The 26,313-nt window shown below is 44.5% G+C and overlaps 1 protein-coding gene, 1 long non-coding RNA gene and 1 pseudogene across 4 annotated transcripts in view; 2 read left to right on the top strand and 1 right to left on the bottom strand.

The window, feature by feature from the left end:
• The window catches only part of LOC143663026 (uncharacterized), a 74,248-nt gene extending 56,613 nt beyond the window's left edge, over positions 1-17,635 (top strand). For 2 of the 3 annotated variants that reach the window (XR_013165709.1, XR_013165711.1), the window contains one exon: positions 4,676-5,072. This is a non-coding gene — a long non-coding RNA (uncharacterized LOC143663026). Of the gene's footprint in view, positions 1-4,675; positions 5,073-17,004 lie in introns of those variants that run through there. The other variant, XR_013165710.1, reaches the window with a different exon arrangement.
• LOC143663702 (cytoskeleton-associated protein 5 pseudogene) lies at positions 8,712-11,882 on the bottom strand (annotated as a pseudogene).
• Positions 17,636-20,683: 3,048 nt separating the features above from the next.
• WDR1 (WD repeat domain 1) overlaps positions 20,684-26,313 on the top strand; it is a 46,841-nt gene continuing 41,211 nt past the window's right edge. Inside the window, exons 1-2 of the mRNA XM_077136393.1 lie at positions 20,684-20,847; positions 21,283-21,404. Of these exons, the coding sequence (XP_076992508.1) occupies positions 20,832-20,847; positions 21,283-21,404 (138 nt within the window). The 5' untranslated portion in view covers positions 20,684-20,831. The remainder of the gene's footprint in view (positions 20,848-21,282; positions 21,405-26,313) is intronic.

Raw genomic sequence — 26,313 nt, 5'->3', positions numbered from 1 at the left:
GGGCAAAAATTGAGGAATTAACTGTCCACTTGGAAGAACTCGAGAAAGGACAGCAAACTAACCACAAAGCAAGCAAAAGGAAAGAAATAACAAAGATTAGAGCAGAAATAAATGAAATTTAGAACATGAAAACAATTGAGAAAAAAAGAAATCAATAAAACCAGAAGCTGGTTCTGCGAGAAAATCAATAAGATTGATGGACCCTCAGCAAGACTGACAAAAAGAAGAGAGAGGATGCAAATAAATAAGATCAGAAATGGAAGAGGAGACATAGCCACTGACCCCACAGAAATAAAGGAAGTAATGACAGGATACTATGAACAACTTTATGCTAATAAATACAATGATGTAGATGAAATGGACAACTTCCTAGGAAGGCAAGAACAACCAACTTTGACTCAAGAGGAAATAGACAACCTCAACAAGTCAATCACAAGTAAAGAAATTGAATCAGTCATTAACAAGCTCACCAAAAAGAAAAGTCCAGGACCAGATGGCTTCACATGCAAGTTCTACTAAACATTCAAGAATTAATACCAATCCTGCTCAAACTCTTCCAAAAAATTTAAGAGGAGGTAAAGCTGCCTAACTAATTCTATGAAGCCAACATCACCCTCATACCAAAGCCAGACCAAAATATTACAAAATAAGAAAACTACAAACCAATCTCTCTAATGAATATAGATGCAAAAATCCTCAATAAAATTCTAGCAAATCGAATCCAGCAACACATTAAAAGAATTATACATCATGACCAAGTAGGATTCATCCCAGGTATGCAAGGATGGTTCAATATAAGAAAATCAATTAATGTAATACACCATATCAACAAATCAAAGAAGAAAAATCACATGATCATCTCGATTGATGCAGAAAAGGCATTTGACAAAATTCAACATCCTTTCCTGTTGAAAGCACTTCAAAGGATAGGAATAGAAGGGAACTTCCTTAAAATGATAATGGGAATATATGAAAAACCCACAGTTAATATCATCCTCAATGGGGAAAAACTGAAAACTTTCCCCCTAAGATCAGGAACAAGACAAGGATGTCCACTATCACCACTGTTATTCAGCATTGTGTTGGAAGTTCTAGCCAGAGCAATTAGACAAGAAAAAGAAATACAAGGCATCAAAATTGGAAAGGAAGAAGTAAAACTCTCACTGTTTGCAGATGATGATACTATATGTCAAAAACCCTGAAAAATCCAGAGCAAAACTACTAGAGCTAATAAATGAGTACAGCAAAGTGGCAGGTTACAAGATCAACACTCAAAAATCTTAGTGTTTCTATACACTAGTAATGAACAATCTGAGAGGGAAATCAAGAAATGAATTCCATTTACAATCACAACCAAAAGAATAAATATTTAGAAATAAATTTAACTAAAGAGACAAAAGACCTATACAAAGAAAACTACAAGAAACTGTTAAAAGAAATCACAGAAGACCTAAATAGATGGAAAGGCATACTCTGTTCATGGACTTGAAGACTAAATATAGTTAAGATGTCAATTCTACCTAAATTGATTTACAGATTCAATGGAATACCAATCAAAATCCCAACAACTTACTTTTCAGGAATAGAAAAACCAATCACCAAATTTATCCAGAAGAGCAGGGTATCCCAAGTAGCTAGAAGTATACCGAGAAAAAAAAATGAAGTAGGAGGTCTCACGCTACCCAACTTTAAGGTAGATATATTGACCAATGGAATCGAATAGAGGGTTCAGATGTAGACCCCCTCATCTATGGACAATTGATCTTTGATAAGGCAGTCAAGCCAACTCACCTGGGACAGAACAGTCTCTTCAATAAACGGTGCCTAGAGAACTGGCTATTCATATGCAAAAGAATGGAAGACCCATATCTCACACCCTATACAAAAGTTAACTCAAAATGGATCAAAGACCTAAACATTAGATCTAAGATCATAAAACTGTTAGAAGAATATGTAGGGAAATATCTTATAAATCTTATACTTGGAGGCAGTTTTATAGACCTTACCCCTAAAGCAAGAGCATTGAAGAAATAAATAAATAAATAAATAAATGGGAACTCCTCAAAATTAAACACTTTTGCTCAAAGAACTTCATTAAGAAATTAAAAAGACAGCCTACACAATGGGAGACAATATTTGGAAACGACACATCAGATAAAGGTCTAGTATCCAGACTTTATAGAGACTGTCCAACTCAGCAACAAAAAGACAGCCAATCCAATTACAAAGTAGGAAAAAGACTTGAAGAGACAACTCTCAGAAGCGGAAATACAAATGGCCAAAAGGCACATGAAAAGATACTCAACTTCCCTGGCCATTAGAGAAATGCAAATCAAAACCACAATGAGATATCTTTTCACACCCACCAGAATGGCCATTATCAGAAAAACAGAAACTGACAAGTGCTGGAGAGGATGTGAAGAAAGAGGCACACTTATCCACTGTTGGTTGGAATGTCAAATGGTACAACCACTGTGGAAGGCAGTTTGGCAGTTCATCAAAAAGCTGAGTATAGAATTGCCATATGACCTGGCAATACCATTGCTAGGTATCTACTCAAAGGACATGAGGGCAAGGACACAAATGGACATCTGCAAACCAATGTTAATGGCAGCATCGTTTACAATTGCAAGGAGATGGAAATAGCCAAAATGTCCATCAACAGACGAGTGGCTAAGCAAACTGTGGTATATACATATGATGGAATATTATACAGCCGTAAGACAGAATAAAGTTATGAAGTATGTAACAACATGGATGGACCTTGAGGACATTATGCCAAGTGAGATTAGCCAAAAACAAAAGGACAAATACTATATGGTCTCACTGATATGAACTGACATTAGTGAATAAACTTGGAATATTTCACTGGTAACAGATCATTAGGAGATAGAAATAGGGTAAGACATTGGGTAATTGGAGCTGAAGGGATACAGACTGTGCAACAGGACTAAATATAAAAACTCAAATGGACAGCACAATACTACCTAACTGTAATACAATTATGCTAAAACACTAAATGAAGCTGAATGTGAGAATGATAGAGAGGAGGGCTGGGGGCATAAATGAAATCAGAAAGAAAGATAGATGTTAAAGATTGAGATGGTATAATCTAGGAATGCCTAGAGTGTATAAGGATAGTCACTAAATGTACAAATTTTAAAACTGTTTTTGCACGAGGAAGAACAAAGGAATGTCATTATTACAGGGTGTTGAAAATAGATGGTATTTAATTTTAACATTTCACCTTATGTGTGGAACTAAAGCAAAAAAATGTTTGTTTGGTACAAAATTTATATTTTGTCTAGTACATTTCCTAATATAACTTATATAGATAGCTTGGCTGAACACCATAAGTACATGGAACCTTGGGTAGGACATGAGATTGTGTTGGTTTGTCCAGAGTGATGCCCCAATGAATCCCAGAGTGATTTAGTCAGTGAGTTGAAAAGTATTTGCAAAGTCCCCTTAGGGGAATGGTGAGAACGGGGGAAAATTCAACTTCCCCAAGTTGAATTCTTGATATTCTCACAAGCAGTGTGGACAACCAAAGCTATAGACTGAGCACCTAGTCTCAGGGTTTGTTCATATGAAACTTAACCCCACAAAGGATAGGGCAAGCCTACTTAAAATTTAGGCCTAAGAGTCACCCCCAAGAGAGCCTCTTTTGTTGCTCAGATGTGGCCCCTCTCTCCAGCCAACACATCAAGCAAACTCCCCACCCTTCCCCTGTCTACATGGGACATGACTCCCAGGGGTGTGGACCTTCCTGGAAACATGGAACAGAAATCCTAGAATGATCTGAGACTCAGCATCAAAGGATTGAGAAAACCTTCTCAACCAAAAGGGGGAAGAGTGAAATGAGACAAAGTGTCCATGGCTGAGAGATTCCAAACAGAGTCAAGAGGTTATCCTGGAGGTTATTCTTACGCATTAAGTAGATATCACCTTGTTATTCAAGACGTAATGGAGGCTGGAGGGAACTATCTGAAAATGTAGATCTGTGTTCCTGTAGCCATGTTTCTTGATGATGATTGAATAATGATAAAGCTTTCACAACGTGATTGTGTGATTGTGAAAACCTTGTGTCTGATGCTCCTTTTATCTACCCTGTTAACATACAAGTAGAACATAGGGAATAAAAATAAATAATAGGGGGAACAAATGTTAAAATAAATTTAGTTCGAAATGCTAGTGATCAATGAAAGGGAGGGATAAGGGGTATGGTATGTATAATCTTTTTTTCTGTTTTCATTTTTTCTTTTCCTGTTGTCTTTATTTCTTTTTCTGAACTGATGCAGATGTTCTAAGAAATGATCATGATGATGAATATGCAACTATGTGATGATGTTGTGAATTACTGATTATATATGTAGAATGAAAAAAAAAGAATCAAATGCCCCATTTGCAAAAGATCTCAGAGTACAAGAAGATTCAGGCAGATGTGGTCAAACCAAATAGCCAAATTAAGTTACTAGAGGGGCCACAGAACTTGTAACAGCTAAGCCAAGGATATTCATAGTGACATGAAGGATACCAAGAAGACACTGGAAGAGCATAAAGAATTTTAAAGAATAAACAGACCTCAAGAAATAATCTGTCCAAATCCTGAGGTCAGAATGAGAGTGCCAATAAGTCTGCCTTAGTGCCTAAGCTGTATTCCTTTTCTTTGCAGACCCAGCTAAAGCCTTGGATACCTGAGGGAGTCAGCCAAAGCTGCATTTGGTCCTTGAGCTTTTACAACAATCTCATATGGCCTGTGGATTTTAAAACCAACTGTAACCCTAATAGGTGCTAACTTCAGCCAACATGGGCACAGAGCCGAGTCATCCCACTTATGCAGCCCACCCCTATCAAGAGCAGGCACAGATCTGGCAACACCAGCAGGGTTCTATAGCCATACGAGGAGACTCAATCCTCCAACAGTAAACTTGCCTCCTTGACCTGCTCCACCTACAAGTAGAAAGTTAAAGCCACACATTGGTGGAAATGTAGGAAGTCACATTTCAGCTTAGAGTCTAAACCAAGTTCACCACATCTAGATTTACCATTAAAAAAAGGGATTCATTTATCTCCATTTGTAATCAATTCCTTGAATTGTACTGTCTTCTAGAGACTTGTAGGGAAAGAAATAGGGTCAGATTTGTGCACCAGCACTCCCAAACAAAGCTGATTCAGTGAGTTTAACTGAGAAGTGTACATTGCTTGATCTGTTTTAAGGGCAGCCATCTAGACCCCAAAACAAAGAAAACTAGAGCCAGGAGGCAGGGTATGCAAGAAGAGCAACTTAATCCCTCAAAGAGGCCATTCATTCCCTGGTTGTGAGAACAAGGGGGATTGAAAGGGAAAAGAGTCAACAGACACCCTTACCCTCCAAAAGGGTTAGACATTTCAGAGTCACCTGTCCCCATAAAAATATGAGAGATGGGAAGTTCTCATCCCTTTAACCCCAGCTATCTCTTAATAAGATTAAGCCACTGCAGAAAACAAGATAAGTTTCTCTTAGCACTTAATACATACCACCCATGATCCTAGCACCAAATTTCCAGAGAAGCCTCAAAAAACATTTAGTTGTATTGGTTAGCTAGTATCAGCAGAAAGGGCTCAGCCAACTCTGAAACCAGCATGGCCATGCTGTCAGATACCAGTATTTAGAAGAATACTGTGTATAGCTGGGTTTCTAAATATGGACATACCAATTGCCAAATTTGGCAAAACAGTGATCTAACCCTTCCCTCTGACTGCACAAAGCAGTGAAAAAGCCTTAGTTACGTGAGAAGCAAAAATTATGTGAAATGATCAAGTAGCAAAGTATCTTGAAAATAAGGACTCAAGTTTGGAATTCAAGAAAAAATTCCTTTGTGGTTTTAAGTAGTCCCATAAATATTAATTAATTCATCTTTTTCATTGGGAACAAAAGTTATGTGGGCACACAATCTGAGTGGTTAAGGGGATTCACTACAAACTACTGAGAGGGCACCAGTCACAGTCATTTAATCTGAGAATATAACACTGAAATAATCTACCTGACAAGAATATTAAAGAGCTTGGTGCCCATTCTGAGAAGTCCCTGGACCCAGTGACTTGAGCTTGGCTGTCACCAAAGCAAAACCTAAGTCCCTTAGACATAGAATAAAATACTTAAGGTGTCACCATAGATGTCTTTGCTAACAGCAGCCCCACTCTCTCCCTGCTTCTCTTTTCCTTTTCTGCTCTATTCACCCCAGCATGGTCATCAGCTCAAGGTCCCTAGAACACTCACTGAGCTCTCTGGCAGTCCTTAAGAAGATGACAGAAGTGTGGTCCTCAAGCAGTAGTCTGGGGAGCTTTCCCTGCCAAGAAATATCTAAAAGGTTTCCCCATCACTATGTCAGGCAAAGCTCCAATTCCTTGTCCTGGCCTACAAGACCCCAAAGTGCCAGGCCAGCCTCCTGCCCCAGCCCTCTCTTGACAGTCTTCAGCATTAGGTTACTCAGTGGGCTCCCAGCACATCCTGCACAGGCCTCTGAACATCATTTTACTTGTCTTTTGTTTCCTGCTCATCTCCAAGGGGGAGTCCCTCCTTGTTTTTCACCTGCTTTAATTAAACTTCAATGCTTGATAATCGAAAGCCATTACCATAAGAAGTCTTTCCAGATCATGGGGAGGAGTGCTCCCTTATCCAAGTTCACCCAAACACTTCAACTTGTTTTAGACTGCCAGCTTTTTATCTCACACAAATAAGGCAACCTCATTCATGATGAAATACTTGCCAGCAGGGAGTCACTCTAACGACCTAGGATTCTTTACACAGCCTAACAGTTATGAGGACGGATTTGGGCACCAGATGGTCTTGGGTCCTAGCCCACCTTCATCTTTGTTCTGAGTGCCCAAGATACGTTAATGTCTGGAACATAGCAGAAGCTTAGTAGAAATGCAGAGTCAATGTTTATCATATCTGGAGCGCATCTTTACAGCTTACAAATTACCTTTCTTCCTACCAAAAAAAAAAAAAAAAACCAACTCTGCCCCTTACATTTTACTTAAGTAGACTCAGGTGTGGAGCAAAGTGAGAAAGCCAAAAATAGCCTGTGTCACATTACATATGTCCAGGATTTACCCATAAGTTATATCCAATAAAGCATGAATCTGGATCATGCTTTTGGTCTGCAGAGTCAGATTAAAGATTAGGTATATTGCTTAATTGCAGATTAGCTCAGAAGAATCTAAATAGCACAAAACTGACAAGATCAAATCTACCTAAATTCTTAAGTTAAAGTTTTATCCATGGACCCAAGTGACAAAGCAGCAACTTGTGGAGAGCCGCCACCCGGGTCAGGCCTAGTGGACGCGCTGCAGCCTGCTCTAGAGTTCCCCCCGCCCATCGAGTGAGTCAAGATGGCGCCCGCATCCTGTTTCCGCGTATGACGCACGCGCCCACCAACCCTATCTTCCAATCACCTCTGTATACGTGGCACTAACCTATTGGGTTTGGGCACAGTATATAAGAGGTTACCCGGACAGGGTGGGTGGAGACGACCCATAGGGAGCCGTACCTGACGGCCGCATAGAGGTTGTTCCCCCGCGGGGTATTCTGTCCCGCGCGGAATCTGCTAAAGAGTGTGCAAGCTTGACTCCAGTAAAAGCCTGTGCTTACAACCGCCGAGTGCCTCGAACCTGTGTTCGTTATTCGATCCGTTTTGTTTGTGTCCGTCTTTCTCCCCCTGTCCCCCTCGTCGGCCGGGGACCTGACTTCGAGAGAGACGGCTGCGGACAGCAACTAGCAAATCAAGAGTTGCTATTTTATTTAAGTGTTTTACTATCATGTCAAAGTAATTTTGGTCATGTTACAGAGATTCTGATTTGCCATGGGAAAAGATGTGCTTTTACGGCCAAGATAGCTCCTTAAGTCTGAAGCTAATTTATTGACATTAAGGTTTCTGATATACTATCCCAGTGTTATCAGCTCAGTCAATTCCCTTTACACTAAGCATAATTTAGGTCATTAATATCATTAATGAGCCAACCACAGAGGGAACTGATTGATTTACCACTTAATCATATAGGACTTTCTGGGAAGTAACTATGGGACTGTGTCCTCTTCAACTTTAACAGGGGTTGCACATAAGTTCTTTCTGTCCATATCGAGGTAAAGGTGGTTAGAAAGTCAACTGTGCATTCAAATCCAGATGTTTATACTGAGCAAGATAAGACATAGAAGGCACTGGATGTGGTGAGGACAGAGTAGACATCAGAGTGCCCCTTGTCACAGCTCAAGAAGGATCAGCTCTTTTGGCTGCTGTGACTCATGCTGATATTTGTCAGGACACACCTACAGAACAGAGACCACAGTCCAGGGCAGTGCACCCAGTGATGCTATTACCTCCAAGTGTTAAGTTAATGATGCTATGCCCACTGGCCCCCACATCTGCCATGGCAGTAACTCCTCTGTGGAATTGAACCTAGAATAAAATGGATCTGTTTCATCAGGCATAGTCAGGGAGGATTGACTGTGTAGCTCTATTGCATGAGAGTAATAACCCAGTTGCAAATTTAAGAGATTTGTTATGAGTATTGCTGGATGTTTAATACACAAAGTGATTTTTTAAAAGAAAGTCTTCAGCTTTAAGCAATACCCACAAGCTGCTATACCCAGCTGCTCCCACCTTTGATCCATCCAATCCAGCCTGTACAAGGAAGGCAAGTACTGGCCATAACCACCTAAATTCTGATCATTTTTTAGAAGTCTTCAAAAAACCCTTCCTCAGTACTACAAGGATCGAGTCTGAACTTAAGAGGGCTTTTAGGAGACTGATTATATATGCAATCAGCTAAGAGGAGTGCCTTCCACAATGACTGAGCCTTAGAGAGGTTAGAGGAGAGAGAAATGGCTCAGCACTTTCTAGGACTTAAGATTCAGATATTTAGAGATGTGGAAAATTATCACCCAGGGGAAGCTGTTTGAACCCAGAAGCCTGGAGGTGAATCTTGGTGGCTACAGGCTCCCTAGTTGGCCTGCACCCTCATGTAATGAGACCTCAGGATAAACAAACTTCTTTGGGCTGAGCCAATCTATGAAAGTTTGCTTTGGCTGCAGTACATCCTCAATGGTCTGACTTCCTTCAAGTTAATCAAACTGCCCAGCAATGGACCTTCATCCCCAGATTCCCGTCCAGCTCCTCACTGAAATCATCTCTCTACTTCCTCACCTTCCACAAACGTTAAAATGACAGCTCCTAACACATCCCTATTGGTCGAATTCTGCCAAGGCACCTTCCAGAACTTCCAGTGGTAACAGATCCATTTGTTTCCCAGTTCATACAGTTGTCCAATCAACAACTCAAGAACATGTGAATGATGTCTCCCAATACAAGAAGGAACAGAAGTTATTTATATTTTTATCCCATAGACTCTCTGGCCAGCCCCCAATTTTCCCCACCTCAAGACAACTGTGACCTATCTCAGTCAAAAGCAGCTACAGAAAACTGACCATTGTCCCTGTTCCCTCCTATCATCAAAAAGACTGAAATGTTAGGTCTGGAGGACAGTACCACTTTCTCCATGATATGACCAACCCCTGGCACTCAAGATGTTGGTTTGGTCTGACTTCTCCAGAACCTTCACCACCAAGAGTTTCGAAGTGGGTCACCTGTGTCCTTTTTCTAGACCTTCAATTTGAGAATCCAGCCTTAAGGTGATGAGGCCATGCATTAGGTCCTTCAGTACACTGGTGGAGGCCTCCCAGGTTAGGCTCTATATCTGAAACAGCAAAGTCATGCTGCCAATGATATAGCTATACAACTTGATGATCTCATCCTTCTCCAATTTCTTGTCTGCCATGTGTGTTGTAGATGAATCAACTGCAAGAGTGAGGCTATCAGAAACTGATCAATATGGCCAGACATCGCTTTGGTTTTATTTTCCTTTCTCAGGACCTCATCAATCTGTTTTAGAGCTTGGATACATGTGGTAATGTCACCACTGGCTACTTAGGAGATAGTTAAATTGTTTAAGGATGCTATATTGCTGTGCATACCATTGAAGTGTGGAGAAACAGCCCAGATCTTGGTTTTAGGTATAAGGACTGGTTCAAAAATGTCATCCAGTTTGTGCTGGACAATTTGTGGCATTTCACAAAAGAATGTACCATTGTCATTCTCAATTTAATCTAGATCTAGCTGGAAATCTCAGTGGATTATCTGCACTGTTACAGGATTCCCACTAATGCTTCATGCTTGGTGGACATGTCCTTATGGTCTTGTGAACCATACTGGCATTGGAACCTATGCTTTGTGTGCACCGAGGTTTTTCTTCTACCTGCTTTATTGGTACAGCAGAGGGCCCCTTTACTGACCACTTAAATCCTCTCTCAAAGCATGCTATCCTTTTCAGAAAGGTTTCCAGTCAGTTTGAGCACCTGACACCCATGTACATTGTGCACTATTACAATAGTGTTGAGTGCAACATTGTATATATAGCATTGTTAGGGACCCCTATGGAAATTGCCATCTCCTTTTTCCTGGAGTTGGTTGGCAAACATTCATGCCATAGGACTCCAGACACCCCAGTTCTTCCAGGCACTTTGCTCTCTGCTTAGAGTTTTTGGTTCCTTTCCTGACGATGTAGCATGAAAACCAGGAACAAGGGGTCGCAGGCCTCCAGGAACGTTCTGTGACGTTAGAACAGGCTGAGACTAAGGATCCATAGTTTCGGGAAGCATGTTTTATTTCCTATGACCACAAGGCTCAGCCGAGTAGCCTCTGAAAGTCTGAGCCCCAAACAAAAGGCAACGTTAGTTTTTATAGACTGCATGACATGTTAAAGACAAGGTAAATAATTGGCTAATTTAAGTTGAGAACGGCCCAAAGCTGAACCGCTGAGGGCCCCCCCCACCCCAGGAATGTCTTATCTTGCCTTTGTGCAGCTTCACTAGTTCCTGAAGGCTAGGGGAGGGGGTTTCTATCCAGGAATGTGTCTTTTCTTGTTTGCCTGCAAGGAGAGGGGGTTTGGGGATTTTCCACAGAGAGCACAACTGAACCAGAAAGAGAGGGAGACCTGCCTGCTACAACGAATGGGACATCTTACTTGCTGGGTAGATGGCACATCCAGTTCAGGATGACGCTGACATCCTTACAAATAACATCCTTTGTTCTCCAACCTTGAGGTTGAGATAGGGGATGAAGATGCTTCATTCTCATTAAGATCATATTCCTCCTCACTAAGGAGGGTGAAAAGTTATTTTAAATGTTCTAGGGCTTTCATTAGGGTGCTTGTATTGTGTTGAAAAACCACAGGGCAAGCCATTTTAAGATAAGAGTCAGGCAGCCAATAATGACCTCTTTCTCACTCAAGTGATCAACAGTGACAGCTAGAGCTTTGTTATGCTCAAGATTTGAGTGAAATCTCATCTTGTAACCATTTAGCCACAGACAGTCATCTAAGTCTTCAATTGTTCATTGTATTCATTTTGGGGAGTAGTAAGATTCCATTTTAGCACCTTCAACCCTTTTTCATCTTTGATCCTTTGCACCTTTCCATTTGGAACAATAAAAATAGGATGAGATTTGTCTTCATCCTCCTTTAAACTTGTTTTACTTGGCATTATCTTTCCTTGCATATTCTTTTCTTTAGAGGAACCTCTTAGAGCTTTTGCCTTTCTGGAATCAGGCTTGAGTTCTACAGTGCTAGAAACAGAATGTTCAGCAGGTTCTGATGCAGGCTGGAATTTGGCTGGAGCTGACCCTCCCAATGGTTTAGAAATTGTTTAGCAGGACCAGCAGATTTGGCTGGCATGTTAGTTTTGGCTTTCTCTAGCATGGCCAATACCTAATGTTTAGAAGTTAGGTTCCCAGTAGCCTTGGCCAATTTCTCATGTACTAAATGCTCCATGAAGGATGGCAAAGCATCTTGGGTCTTCTTTCATACATCTCCATTACAACCCTCTAGGCAGGAGTAGAAATGAAGAACACAAAGGGTAAGGACTGTGGGGGTGGAACAAAGAGTAGGTAATTTCTCAGCTATGCAGCCCAGAAGCTCTTGCCTCAAGAAAGGCTTTTCCTTTCTGAGCTCTTCAGAAAGATCCTTTGCCTCCAGCCATTTCTTCCATGGCAGTCTGTTTGGCTGAAGTGTTCCTAGTCACTAGGGCCACAGGTTGAACATTGTTCTTGCTGTCTCCATGGAATGCAGTGATAGATAGGGATCCCAAAGTTTTTCACATGTTGCTTTATGTTTGTGCCCATGGCTACTGCTGATTGCTGGAGGATATTAAATGTCTATTGCACCAAGATTTTATTTGAATCATTGAGCCGCCCCCTCAAGGTAGGTTAAACTTTAACCTTTAAGTGACCTATATACCTCATTAGAATACAAAAAAAAAAAATCACACACTTTGTGCTGGTTTGAAACTGTCATGTACCCCAGAAACTTATGTTTTTCAATCCTAAGTCAATATTTCTGGGTGGGAATCTTTTGTTTCCATGGAGATGTGACCCACCCAATTGTGGGTGATAACATGATTAGATGGTTTCCATGGAGATGTCTCAGCTATTTAAGGTGGGGTTGCCTACTTGAGCCCTTTAAGAGCAAATCATTTTGGAAAAAGCTTCAGTGCCAACAGAGCCCACACAGCCAGAGATCTTTGAAGGTGCAGAAGCAAAACACTCTGGGGGAAGCCTTATGAAAGGAAGAGAAAATGCTAGTAGATATCACCATGTGTATTCCCGGTTGAGAAACCCTGAACATCACTGGCCCTTTCTTTGGAATTAAGGTATCTTTTTCTGGAGGCCTTAGTTTGGCCATTTTTATGGCCTTAGAACTTAATTCCCTTTTTAACAGCCATTCCATTTCCGGTGTGTTGCATTCTGGCAGCTTTGGCAAATCAAAACACCTATCATCATATTAAGGCTATGTGTACTAGTTTGTACCCTTCAGAAATGTCTATGTTCTGATAGTTCTAGGGGCTTCAGTCAACGCCCAGATAATTTGAGAATGCAAAAAGAGTAGCATCCTGCTGTTCACACAGCAGCCATGATGGACTGAAGATGGCGACAGTGATCATAGCTCTGAACCATGAAAATTGATTGTGGTGAATCAATCTGAATCAACAAATCAATCAATACCATCAGTCATTTGCCTTTTCAGATCCATCTCTTAAAAACCTTAAGTGTCAGGCTCAAAACAGCAATACCTGGAAGACATTGGCAGTGCATTTATTTTTGTTCAAAAAAATATAGTATTTCAGGAAGAGTGCCAAGATGGCAGCTTAGAGAGGTATGGGATTTAGTTCATCCTCCAGAACAGCTACTAAATAGCCAGAAACAGTACAGAACTGCTGGGGCCACATCAGTGACTGGACACACAGCATCACCCAGTCAAGACCAGCTGTGAGCCCCCCAAGCTGCAGCAGCCAGAGCCCCTCCCTGACAGGCTGCTTCCCAGAGGGGAAAGGAAAGGGACTTGACCAGCATCAGGGGCTGAGCACAACTAAGCTTCAAGTGTGGAATTAATTCACAAATTCTTACTAAAAATAGGCTCCCATTTCAGCTGAACCTGGTCAAAGCTGAGGTTGATTTTTGTCCCAGCACTGAGGAGGGCAGGGCTGACGGAAAATAAAAAGGAAAAAAAGGTTTTTCGGATCGGATAGCACATAATACTTGAAAGGGTCTGGGCCCTGAAAGAAAGGAGGGGACACATATGATCTGAAGGTACATAAAGCAACATACCAACTTATGCTCTTGATTGGCAAACCTTAGGAACAGGGATTCTTCTGAGAAAGATTTTTCTCTCTTTTTTGTGGCTGTGTTTCTACAAAGGCTGGACTACCTTTGGATATAAGCTGCAGGGCTTCTCAGGCTGCAACTGCCACAGGCATAGGCAGAAACAAGCTTGTTTGAGAGCTTGTCTGGAGCCTGTGCCTTCCCCAGAGGAGGGTTGGGGCCCAGCTCAGGTGGAATCCCTCCCTCAAGGAATTCAGACCCCAAGGCTTGGAAATTTGAAGCCATTAAAGCCAGCCTACAACCTCTCCTCTGTCTCCACCATACCCCCACAGCAGGGAGAGTCTACTGAAGTTAAAGGTACCACATCATCTTATGCTGGTGGGACCCGCAGGCAGACAAGCACCACATACTGGGCAGGATAAGAAAAACAGTCCAGAGACTTCATAGGAAAGTCTGTCAACCTGATGGGTCTCACCCTCAGGGAAAACTGACGCAGGTGACTCTCCTCCTGACAGGAGGTCAGTTTGGTCTGGGAAAAATCTGGCTGGGATCTAGAATCCCTAAGTAAACCCTCCTAAGGGGGGTGGGGAGGGGAGGCACCATACAGGCAGGGCAAGAAACAAGCAAACAAGAACTGAGAAATTCTGCTCTATTTAACAAAACCCTAAGCTAGTGGTCTAGAATAAGCTGACCTGAATATCAAAGAACAGACAGACAAATTCATCCAGCAAGAAAATCCGAGGTAAAACAAGTGAAAACAGACTCCAGAATAAACTAATTAAGGTAATTAAATGCCTCTATACCAGCAAAAAATAATGAATCACACTAGGAAAATTGAAGATATGGCCCAGTCAAAGGAACAAACCAACAATTCAAATGATACAGGAGTTGAAACAATTCAGAGTATTCGAACAGACACGGAAAACCTCATAAAAAAAATCAATGAATTGAGGGAGGATATAATGAAGGCAAGGAATGAACAAGAAGAAATCGAGAGTCTGAAAAAACAAATCACAGAACTTATGGGAATGAAAGGCACAGTAGAAGAGATAAAAAGATAAAACAATGGAAACCTACAATGTTAGATTTCAAGAAGTACCTATGTTCTTTTAATTTATTCCTGTGGTGCAGACCTGTTGTGGGTGAGACCTTTTGCTTAGGTTGTTTCCATGGAGCTGTGACCCACCCAACTCGAGGTGGGTCTTAAGCCTTTACTGTAGTCCTTCGTAAGAGGATAAAAAACAGTAAAATCCCAGAGAGCTTAGACAGAAATGCCCCAGGAGAAACAAGCAATGACCCTCAGAAGCCCAGAGACATTTTGGGCAGAAGGAACAGCAGATGTCACCACATGCCTTCTCATGTGACACAGGAAGCCCAGATGTCAAAAGCCCTTCCCTAGAGAAGATATCTTCCTCTAGATGCCTTAATTTGAACATTTTCATGGCCTTAAAACTGTAAATTTGTAATCTAATAAATCCCTACTGAAAAAGCCAACCCATTTCTGGTATGTCACATTATGGCAGCTTTAGCAAACCAGAATAGGCTGCATCTTCTTACATATGTTCTGTGCCTAAGCATGTAGTCAGTCTGTGCATGCTCAATAATTAGATCTCTAATGTCATCTTGAGCCACTGTGCTCATTATTTTAAAATCCACCTATCTTTTGGTACTATAAAACTATCAGTTCAGGGAGACAGACTTTTAGGCCAACAGATGTCGTGAAACAAAAGTTCAGACAGAGTGATAAACTTCCTCTCGGTGTCTCAGGAATTAGGTATTTGAGCACACTGGGCAGAGAATCCACTGCTTTTGACTGGTATCAGTAGGACTCCCTGTCACCTGCTCTCAGGTCTGCTGGAGAAGGCAGCAGTACATTTCTACAACCCATGGGGTTCTTCTATGTGCAAGAAAGAAAGAGGGTTGGGAAATAGGCTAAGTGGTCCAGAACCCTTTCAGCTCTATACTAGAGAGGTTTGAGAGAAGAAGTGCAGGTCCCCAGAAACAAGATTTTTAGCCTCCAGGCATTTAACACTTAATTTACCCTGACTTCAGAAGGAATGCCATTAGATAGTAGAGATTAGGTGTCCATGACTTGATTAAAGAAAAGAGGATAGGTCCCATAACTTAAATAGGATATATTACCTGAATGTGTTAAAACTAGCCTAAAACTACACAAGTGATATTGGATTCTCCTCTTAGAAGTACATCTACTCTAGATAGCGCACAGACTTTTCTGTTTGAGGCTATGTTCCATAACTTGATTGAAAACTAATGCATCATCGGCTACAGGTGTTAGATATTCATCTGCTTGCACAGAACAGCACTGGGGATGGTCTGCTTAATTGAGAACAAATGGTTTTAAGGGAACGTGTAACAAGCTTGCACTCAGGGTGGAGGATAATTCACCTGTCCTTGCCCTGGAAAAGCTATAAACTAGGGGCTAATTACTTTTGCAAAGGTTTATATAGGCAGGTTAGGGGGGCTTTCTTTTATCAGTTCCACTTGACAAAGCCGTCTACAACACCAGCAGTTGGTAGCATTTGGGGTGGTGCCCCAGGTCTCAATAGTTCTGTTCTAGAAAACCAGCCCAGGTCCCATCCCAGATTTCCAGGATCACAGGGAGATAAGTACCCCCTGTGGCTAATTTTGCCCTACATGACTCCACACCAGTCATATAGATACTCAGACAAAGGATGGACTCTTGATCCAACTTAGGCTAGGCTGAACATTTAGCATCAGATCTGAAACACCAAATGCATAGGCAGATAAAAGACACACAATACAACATCCCAACTCAGGAGCAGTGGGCAGCCATTTCTATCCCTGGTCAGCCTTAATATGCAGCGTACTTGCAAATGCTTGGAGGGTCTGCCCCTGGTGCAGATTGGAAGTGGTGGTGGGAAAGCTGCCTTAAGGTAGGTGAGATGGTGGACAGGTGACTGATTCCAGGGGCAGTTTAATCACGGAAGAGATATGATCCTTGAATGTGGCTTGAGCTTATTTCTAAGCAACAGGGAAGGAAACCAGGAGACAGAGGAACTAAATTTCCAGTGAGAAGGTAGGCCAGTGACTGATGGAGTTAGTCACTTCTCCTTCCCTGCCCACGATGTCCCCTTTCAAATGAACTAGCTTGCACTCTAGGCTCCTCAAGGGAGGAGCAGCACTCTCCAAGTGCCTGTGACGGGGTCCTCTGGATAAATGGACTCCTTGCCCTTTGCATCTGGGGATGCAAGAGTGAGTTGTAAGGGAGGTAGAAACACTCAGAACTCCCATCTGATCACTGTTTCTTTTCTCTCTCCCTTCCCCAAAGCTTCCACAGAGCACAGGCCAGCCGCATCTTGTATACTTCCAGTTTACAAGGACGAGGGCTCAGAGGCAGAACATGCACAACCGACAAAGTGGATTCCTGAAGAGCAGACTGAGGAGCCCTCACTTTTGCTGCATGACAAAGCACTGGGGAGAACTGATATGGAACCTATTTCCCTCTTCCAAGAGCAAGCTGTAGTTAGACCTCACAAACACACTAAAAACCAAAGGATTTTGTTACCACCCAAGTAGTTAGTTTACCTGAAGCTAGTGGCTGGTGGGGAGAAGGGGAGACGGAGGCTTTCAGTCTCAGTCCCGCTTGGGTTTGGCCCGAGGCCTTCAGGCTTTCCCAAAGAGGTACTTGGGGAGGTAGCTTGCTACACATGAACGAGGTGCACAGAGAAGCAGCTAAGCTGAGATGGGGAACTGGAGCTCACTGGTGTACCCAGACATAGTGGATATTCCCTTGTCTCCCCACACCCTGCCCCAGAAAACAGGACACTGTCAGAGGGGAATTAAGAGCTATGAGTAGGGACTGGACCCTGAAGAGCAGTTTTAGGAAAACAGCTCACACTTCTGGCCTGAAGGGTTGATGAGAGTGGTCACTGAACCTTAAACCCCTAGAACAAAGATAGCCAAACTGAGACCACCACACAAGGAGGAACTGAGGGGAAAAAATCCTGCTGTATATCTAACCTCTTCCTTTCAAGCCCTTCCCATGGCTCCCCGATTGGGCTGAGCCAAATTGGGAGACAGAGGGCCTGGGAGCCTGGTGGACTGGTTCCTGCATGTCCCGTCTGGGTAGGGAGCCGGGTGAAACTGCAAAGCAGTCCTGGAGCAGCAAATAAGAAACCGATGGGCAGAGGGTAACTGAAGCAACAGCCAGACAGGAATGTCCAGGGAAATATTCAGAAATAAATGACTCAGGAGGAAAATGAACCACTTTCCACTATGCGGCTTGTAGAAGTGATGGGAATCATTTTGCTGTTTGTTTTTATATGTCTCAGTAGATACCCAAGAAAAGGAAGCCCATTTTGGTCACTGGCGAGTTGCCCCAAAAAAGACTCATTTGAGCACTGAGAATACAGTAGTAGAGAAACTTTCAGCCATGTTCACAACTTTTATCCTAGACAGACAAATTACTGCAGCTTGCCACACCAGTTCTGCCACCATTTGATAATGTGTGTAGACCCAGCATTCCATCACTCTTCCCCACTAGCATTTCCTATGCCATGACCTCCCTCCACATCCTCTATTTTTCTAGAGAGGCTCCCTATCTGGCTCAAGGCTATACCTGCAACACCCTGGCTAGTCAGAGGACAGCTTGGGAGCCAACAGGAGGCAGCAGGCAACCCCAACCTCTTAGCAAGCTGCAGAACAGCAGTCTTCTACACTGTTCAAAAGCCCACGGATACCATTCTAGCAGGATGCTGAGCAACTCTGGTAGGCAAAAGGGGGTTTATAAAGCTGTAACTTCCTGCTGTGTCAGCCCCCCCTCTTCAGAGATATAAGTGATTTTTATAGTCAACAGCTCCCTCCTCCCAACTCAATCCAAGTTTTCCCTCAAGCCTCCTCAGTAAAGTATTATTTCCTTTTAATTAAAAAGTAAGCCATAGAACCCAGCATCCTGCCAGTAGTTTGGGAATGTATTACTTAAGTTTGCTTTGGAGTTTCATTTAACAGTTTTAACTCAAATCAGATTTTATGCATATGTATTAAGTTACCAGCTTGCAAGAGCTTGAAAAGCTGATGTCTTAACTCTACTTCTGAATAACAGCCCTATTACATAAATGCAGTAGGGGTGAACTTAGTTGCAGCACTTGTTTCTTCAAACCCTTTAAGCAGGCATCCTAATTAAAAATACTGGATGCTCAGAGCACAGGAACAGTTGGCCCACTTGGAGAGGACTCGTGTGTTGTGTCTCTGCATTAGGAATCTCAGGATTTCTTACAAAGAAATAACGTTTCCAGGATCTTTAAGTTCCAAAACCACTTTACATCCACCATTTGATCAAGGATTACGGGTGAGGAACAGGGGTCCATCTGTTTCAGAACCTGCCATCTGCTTGTTAAGCTTGCATTCTATACAACCAGTAAGCCGGGGAAGGGGGGGAGGGGCAGGAGTTTTTGCACAGGTGGGAAAATTGCAATTTTTTTTTTTTTTGGTCACAGGAAGGCTCCAGGAATCGAAACCGGGTATCCCATCCCGCATTGTGGGCGATAATTCTACTATGGAGCTACCTTTGCACCACTCAAATTTGCAATTTTAAGTTAATCTGATCAGGGTGAGCAACATTCGTGAAAGTGACATTTGAGTATTGAAGATCGTTTGAAGGACCTAAGACTTAGCAACTGGGGAAGATTAGCTCACATAGAAAACAGATGTCAAAAGCTACTCCAAGACAGCAATTGTGCTGATGCAAAGTAAACAAGAGGGTACACCTGGGGCAAAGAACAGGTGATGGAGTCAGAAGTAACCCCAAGACCTAGCACCTAGGATGCAGGAGGTTGTTTTAAGAACTTTAGCTTTTAAACTAAGAAGTTTGAGTCCCTGTAAAGCATTAGCTGAGTAATAATTAGATTCGATTCACAGACGAAATGCATCATTTAGGCTGCTAGAACATACAGAGTGAAGGACAGGAGCTAACCCAGGTGGCCAGGTAGGAAACAAGGTCAGTAACCTAGGTGAGCCAAGATAAGGGCTGAGATCTGTGCGAGTACAGCAGAGGCGGTAAAAAGCGATCGACTTAGGCTACACTTAGGAGGCTCAGCCAGCTGATTTCATGGTAGATTAAATAGAAAAGAATCAAGGATTACTCCGAAGATTTCTAGCTTAGGTTTCAGAACGACTAAAGTAGCCACAGGTGCTTTCACAGGTTGTCTCCTTTACCCTCCCAGGTACCTCAAAGGAAAGATGGTATCCACCCAACCTGAAGGTGAGGTTCAAGCTATCTACACTCAAGTTTCCTTTTTACCTAATTAAGAGACGAGGCCTGGCTTTCTAACAACCATCATTGCCTTCAATTTTAGCGTTCTCTAAGAAAGTTTAGAGATAGCGAACTTAGACCTAGCAAGGTACAACCCTAAGGTTCTCACTACCAACAGCTACTGTGAATAAAAGCTACGTTTTTAAGCCACATTCTTGAAAGGAAAAAGAAACAACACACAAGACCTCCTCTGGTGTTTGCAAGACCCTAGCGTTCGATCCAAGGTGTCCAGTAAACACCAGGGCGCCGTAACTAAGAGAGCATGGGGCCTAGGAACGCGGGGCTCCCAGTCCAGGTGGGGCTCCCACGAACATGGCCTCGAAAAGCTCGGCCGTAGCTTCGGTACTTTCAAGTCTTCAGTCCGAAAACAGAAATTACAACCCACCCACCCCGCGTTAATGAGAGAATTCTGCCACTACTCCGAGCCCGCGCCTCCTTTTCACGCGGCTAAAGGGGGCGGGCGCTGACGTCACTTCCTGGGGCGGGGCGAGGGCGGAGTCCGGTCGGGGGGAGGGGCGCAGTCAGGTCCGCGCAGGCTCGCTAGGGTCCGGGCTGCCGAGCCGAGCGCTTGACTATATATGGTCAAAGCTGGGGGCGAGCCGCGCGCGGGGCCGCGCTTCCGGGTTTGGTGCGTCCGCAGCGGCAGCGCGCTGGGCAGGGCGCGAGCCGGCCTCGGAGCCCCGGCGACCGCCCTCGACCCGCCCGTAGGCACGCCCGGCGCTGCCTTCCGGTCCCGACCCGGTCTCCACCCGGTCCCCGTGCGCGGCCTTCGCCCCGTCGGATTCGCAGCGCAGGCGGGTCCCGGAGGCTCTCGGCGAGCGTGGCGCGGTAACAAGTGGGCGAGGATGCCGTACGAGATCAGTAAGTGCTCGCGGCTCGGCACCCCTCGGCCGGGACGCCCCACTGCCCCCGTCCCGCTCGGCGGTGGGCGGCCTGCGGGGTCCCAGGGCGCGGAGGCAGCGAGCGGAGGCCAGCGGCGCGCCCCGCGGCCCTCGGGGGTGTCCGCCGGCGATCTTGGGCCTGAGGTATCGCCCCAAAGTTGTTTGCTGCGGGCCCGGCCCGGAGAACCCCTGTACCCAGGGGCTGGGCCGGGAGCGCCGACCAGGAAGTCGCTCCCGCCGCCGCGCTCCTTTAAAGTGGCGGCCGCCCCTCGGTGGAGGCAACAGGTGGACCGGCTGAGACCGGCCGAGGGCTCTCCTCCCCAGTTGTCCATCCTCAGCCGGGCCCTGGGTGGGGAGGGAGGCGAGGGCAGGAGCTGCTCCCCTAAAGCGCCCTGCTACGTTTGTGTCTCTGCAGAGAAAGTGTTCGCCAGCCTCCCCCAGGTGGAGAGGGGCGTCTCCAAAATCATCGGCGGAGACCCGAAGGGCAATAATTTTCTTTACACCAACGGAAAGTGCGTCATCCTGAGGAACGTCGACGTGAGTCTACCCCACCCGGTTCTCCACCCGTGCTGAGTTCCTTTCCTACCCGTTGCCCTTCCTTGGGGGTGGGTTGAATCGCCTCTCCCTCCCGCCCCCCCCCCCCCACCCGCTCCTGCTCCTCTGGCTTGAGGGGTGAGAGCACCACTTCCTTCAGCCTGGGGACTTCTTCCACCGTAGAGACCGGTTCTTCTAGCCCTAACTCATTTTCTTCGTGGGGCAACAGAGGCTCAGGTTAGTTCAGGCCTGGAGAATAAGGGCTCTGGATTTGAGGCGCTCTGGGCCTCTCTGATCCTGGTTCCTCATTTATAAAATAGAGAATGTAGTTGCTGCTCTTTCGCTAGCTGTCTGGGCCAGCTGAACCCAATGATGTGTCCCTACCGCCCAGCTAGTGCCTGGTACACACTGAGCACCTTCTTCATGGTAATTATACTTAGCCATTACCAGGTCCCCAGGGCTCCTCTGGTGTGGCAAAGCTGGGACCAGCACCCCTGTCTCCAGACTCCAGCCTACTCTGCCCCCTGTTGATCTGAGCCTCAGTGCAAAAACAGGAACCAGTTTATTCCCTTGAATCGTTTCCTGCAGATTTCCTGTACTCAGGCAGAAAATGCTTCTAGAGCCATCTCCTTGGGGAATCCTTGCAAATTTACGTTTTCCTCTGTAATTACCAAAATGACTGAAGCTGCTTACCAGCCTCCCTCCAACCTCCATCCAGAATCACATGCTTAAATTTTGCTTCTCCCTTCCCTAGCATGGGTTGTGGAATGGGATGGAAGCTGGAGGTGCCAGCATGGCCATTTGGTGGTCTCCTCAGTGCTGTGCTTCATGCGTGGTACTCCCTGGGATAGTTTTGATTCAGTAGTGTTCACATGGGTGTTAATTTAAATTCACGTCTCCTGTGATTCTTCTTTGTGGGGTGGAATTGTGGCTAATCAGATGTACCTGGTCTCCAGGAACCACACAGCTAGTAGAGGGAATGAAGGGGCAGTGGGCCTGTTTCCCTGTCAATAAAAGGAGAGGTCTCTTTGGCTTGCAGTGCTGCTGGCTCTGCGCACTCTCAAACACACACACAACCTCTATCTGCCCGGTAGTTCTGGGTAAGCCAGCCAGTTGCTCTTGTAAGTCTGCTGGAAGACGGAATTCCATTAGGCTATTTCTGCCCTGCCCAGGATTGCTGGGGACTTCAGATGAGGGGGTGGGTGTGAATGTGCTACCAGCTACTCAACTCCTCACATGGATTCTTGATCCGACCTTATTCAGAAGTAGGGGAAATACCAGCAGGGGCTTACATTGTAATGATCCGAAGGTCTCCAGAATGAGGGCCTGAGATTTTGGAATGGGGGGACTAAGATGGGTATATGTAGGTGCTCGCATACTGTTTAGCATATGAAAATGCATTAATTTTCAGGAATGCAGAGCAGTGGAATCCTTGGTCTTGCCTCCGATGAGGTATACACATGAAGCTTTAAAATAAAACAAGATCATATTGTCATTGTGACAGATTGGACGGGAGGGAGTTGGGTAGAGACCTGATGTGAAGTACCTGTGTGTCAAGTATTGGGGAAGGCTCTTAAACTGTAGCGTCTCCTTTACCCCCACAGTGGGACATTATTCTTGAACGTGGTGAAGGAGGGCAGCAGCTGGGGCTGCTCCCAGTGGAGGAGCTCTTCACAGTCCCTGGCAAGTGCCCCCTTGGCAGGAGGGATTCCTCAGCTGCCAGAAGAACCCTCTACCCTCTCCTGCCCGAGTCTTTATTCTTATCTGTATCCTGGGTTTGCCATTGTCTCACAAGGTGGGTCTGCTTCCCTTTCCTCACCTATGTCGAGTTTCTGCAGTGCTGGGACAGCTAACCAGATGCAGATCAAGCACTTTATGCTTTCCTTAGTTTGATCACTGGGCCATTGATGCTCAAATAAAGGAGGTAAGATTTTTATTAGGGGAATGTATGCCAGGAAGAAAGTAAGATGTACAAATTCTTATAAATGCTCAGAATATAGGAAGATAGTCTGGTTAACGTACAAGCTCAAATCATAGAGAGCCTAACAGGTGTCTAATTGGCATTGCAAACTCCAGATACCTTAAACCAAACCTCAGATTTCCGAAGTACCTCTCCTCCAGGAGAGCATGGCTATTCCTGCAGCTGCTCAGGTCCAGACTCTTAGAATCCTACTTGATCCCCCCCATTTCCACTTCACATTCAAGTCTTCTTACAAATCCTGTAGGACCTTATCTTCAAAGTATCTTCAGAATCTGACACATTCTTACCACATGTTTTCTACCCCATCTAAGCTACAGTCTTCTCCCACCTAGTTTAGTCTCCCTCCTTCCACCTGTGTCCTCCTATACTATTCTTAACGCAACAGCAGTGGTTATGCTGAAATACATCAGATTAACTTGTTTATCTGCTCTTCACCCTCCAGCAACTTCCCATCTTGTAAAAGCCAGAGTTCTTGCTGTGGTTGATGGCTCCAGCCACACTCCTCTCCTTGCATTTGAACATGCTGCACTTCAGTCTGTCTTGGTACCTGCTACTGCCTCTGCCAAGATGCTTTTATCCCATATAACCTCAAGGCTCATTCCTTGTCTTCCCTTGGAGGTCACCTTCTTAGAGGAGCTTCTCCTAAAGTAGCACTCCTGTTCCTACCCTTCTCCCCCTCCCTGCTGACAGTAAAGGCGAGTTAGCAAGCAGCCTTCCATAGACATGGATAGACATAACTGTCTTCCCTAACTCAACTGTAAGCTCCATGAAAGCAGGGGCTTTTCCTGGTTCATTTCACACCTAGAAGACTGCCTGGCACATTTATAGGTGCTTAATAAGTTATTTGTTGATTGAAAGGCCTTGAAAACCCAGCTGTGTCAGTGATGCTAGGTAGCCATGGAAGATGTTATTGCCCGGGCATAAGAAAAAGGCCCTGTTTAGATGGCTGGACCATAATTTCTTGGAATTTGTCTTGCAAACTAAACGGTCACAGTACCCTTGCTGACTAATCTCAGAGCTTCCTGTCATTCATTGTGTCAGTTTATCTTGTTAACCCAGCCCGATGGCACTTCTTCAGTAGAAAAGAATGTTTCTTTAAACACATTCTATTGCCACACCTCAAAAAGGAGATTTCCCTTCACAGAGCTAAAGGCATGGCAAGGGTGGCTGCCTAGAAACTAATATTTTAGAGAGAGGCTTGTACAGATAAAATTAGAGTTAATGACGTGTGCACCATGCTTGAGAGGCGTTCCCACTGAGGAGTAATTCATGTGTCCAGGGGCTAAGGAATGCTTCCTGCAGGCGCAGCATCTGGGGTGACTCCTTCCAGATTGGGTTGTCCTATGGGACAGTCTCTGTTGCCTGATGTGCTGTTAACTCAAGGCCCACATTTCCTCTCCTTTCCATGCTGCACCCTCCATGCAGCTATGAATGAACCTCTTCAGGATTCAAAACTGTCCCATCACCTCCCTGTGAAAATCAGCTTTTTGCAAATGAGCTTCCCAGCAGCAGCCCCTCGGGTGTTGCCAAAAGCAGCCAGCAGACATGGTATATGGGCAAATTTGGGTCCTGTTCTTTTAAGTATTCTATCTTGATTCCAGAATAGAGTTGAAAAAATTATGTATATAAAATTAAATTGCAAGAAGTGAAATGTTTGTAGTAATTTGACACTGCTGAGCATTCACGCCTGTTGTGTCCTTGAATGGAGACTTGTTTGGGGAATGTTGAAGTCATGCTGTGAGTTCCATGAGGCTCAGCATGTTGGAGCATATGGCTTGAGAAGGATGGGCCTCATTCCTTCTGTTCGATTGAGCTGCTACTGAGTCCCTGCTGTGTGTCCAGGTCCATCTCCTGGAGAATGAAGGATACAGGGGCCCTGCCCACATGCAGCTCGCTTTCTTGGGTGTGGATCATATGAGTCATTGGGCAGCAAAAGGAAGTGGTATGCTTGATTAAAACCTGCCTGAATATGATCAGCATGACTGAGGCCCACATGACCTTGAAGGGGCAGATTTCAGAGCCAGAGAACTTAGGATCCTGTGGTCTGACTTCCTTTCAGAAATAAATGGGTTGTTACTAGTGGTAGACACCTAGTGGGTAAAAGCCAAGGGTGCTGCTAAACATCCTTCGATAAGATTTGCAGGACTGCCACACAACAGAGAAAATACCTGGCCCAAAATGTAAAAAGTGCAAAGGTTAAGACATCCTGGAAAATTCAGCTCTAACTTGCTGGATTAAGTACTTAAAAGGAATGCCCCGAGAATTGAGAAGCCAGAGGAAAGAATCAGTTCTGCCAAAGAGCGGTTAGGGAAAGCTTCTGAAGAAAGGGCACATTTGCATTGGGTGTTGGAAGATAAGTAAGAGTTCATCAGGCAGATGGGGAAAATCTAGACAAGAGGGGACGGCGTGTTTGTAGGAGTTTGAAAAAGTGACTTCCTTCAAGCACCGTTGTGAGCTCCTGCAGGGTGGTTTTAGGGAGTCGGTTGCATTGCTCATTCTGGTGGTGGAGGTGAAGGGAGAGATAGTAAAGCTGCCTGCGCTAACTTGTCTCCAGTTGAGTGATAGAAGCAGGACCCAGCTGCTTGATCCAATCCCTATCTAGTCCTGACCCTTCAGACATGGCCTTTGCCTTACATGGGGGCCTTGGCGTATCAGATCGACTCTGGAGCTGGAGGGGCCCTTTTTGGCTTTGCTTCCAGTGCTTCAGCTGTGTAATCTCCATGCTTTGGCATTAGGAGCACACTGCCTGTCATGATGTCTCCCTTTCCTCCAGGACACCTCAAATGGAAAAACCTTCCTTGCACCACGTTTTGATCTGCTTGCTTTAAGCTCTTTCTTACACACAAGCCCTAACTGCTCTCCAAGGTTTATACCCTGAAAAGAGCCAGTTGTCTCCCATAGCAGGCCATAAACACCCCAGTATGTGCGCCC

Source organism: Tamandua tetradactyla, chromosome 19, assembly GCF_023851605.1.
Source record: "Tamandua tetradactyla isolate mTamTet1 chromosome 19, mTamTet1.pri, whole genome shotgun sequence".
In the NCBI taxonomy this organism is placed as follows: Eukaryota; Metazoa; Chordata; class Mammalia; order Pilosa; family Myrmecophagidae; genus Tamandua; species Tamandua tetradactyla.
This window is presented reverse-complemented; position numbering and strand designations above follow the sequence as displayed.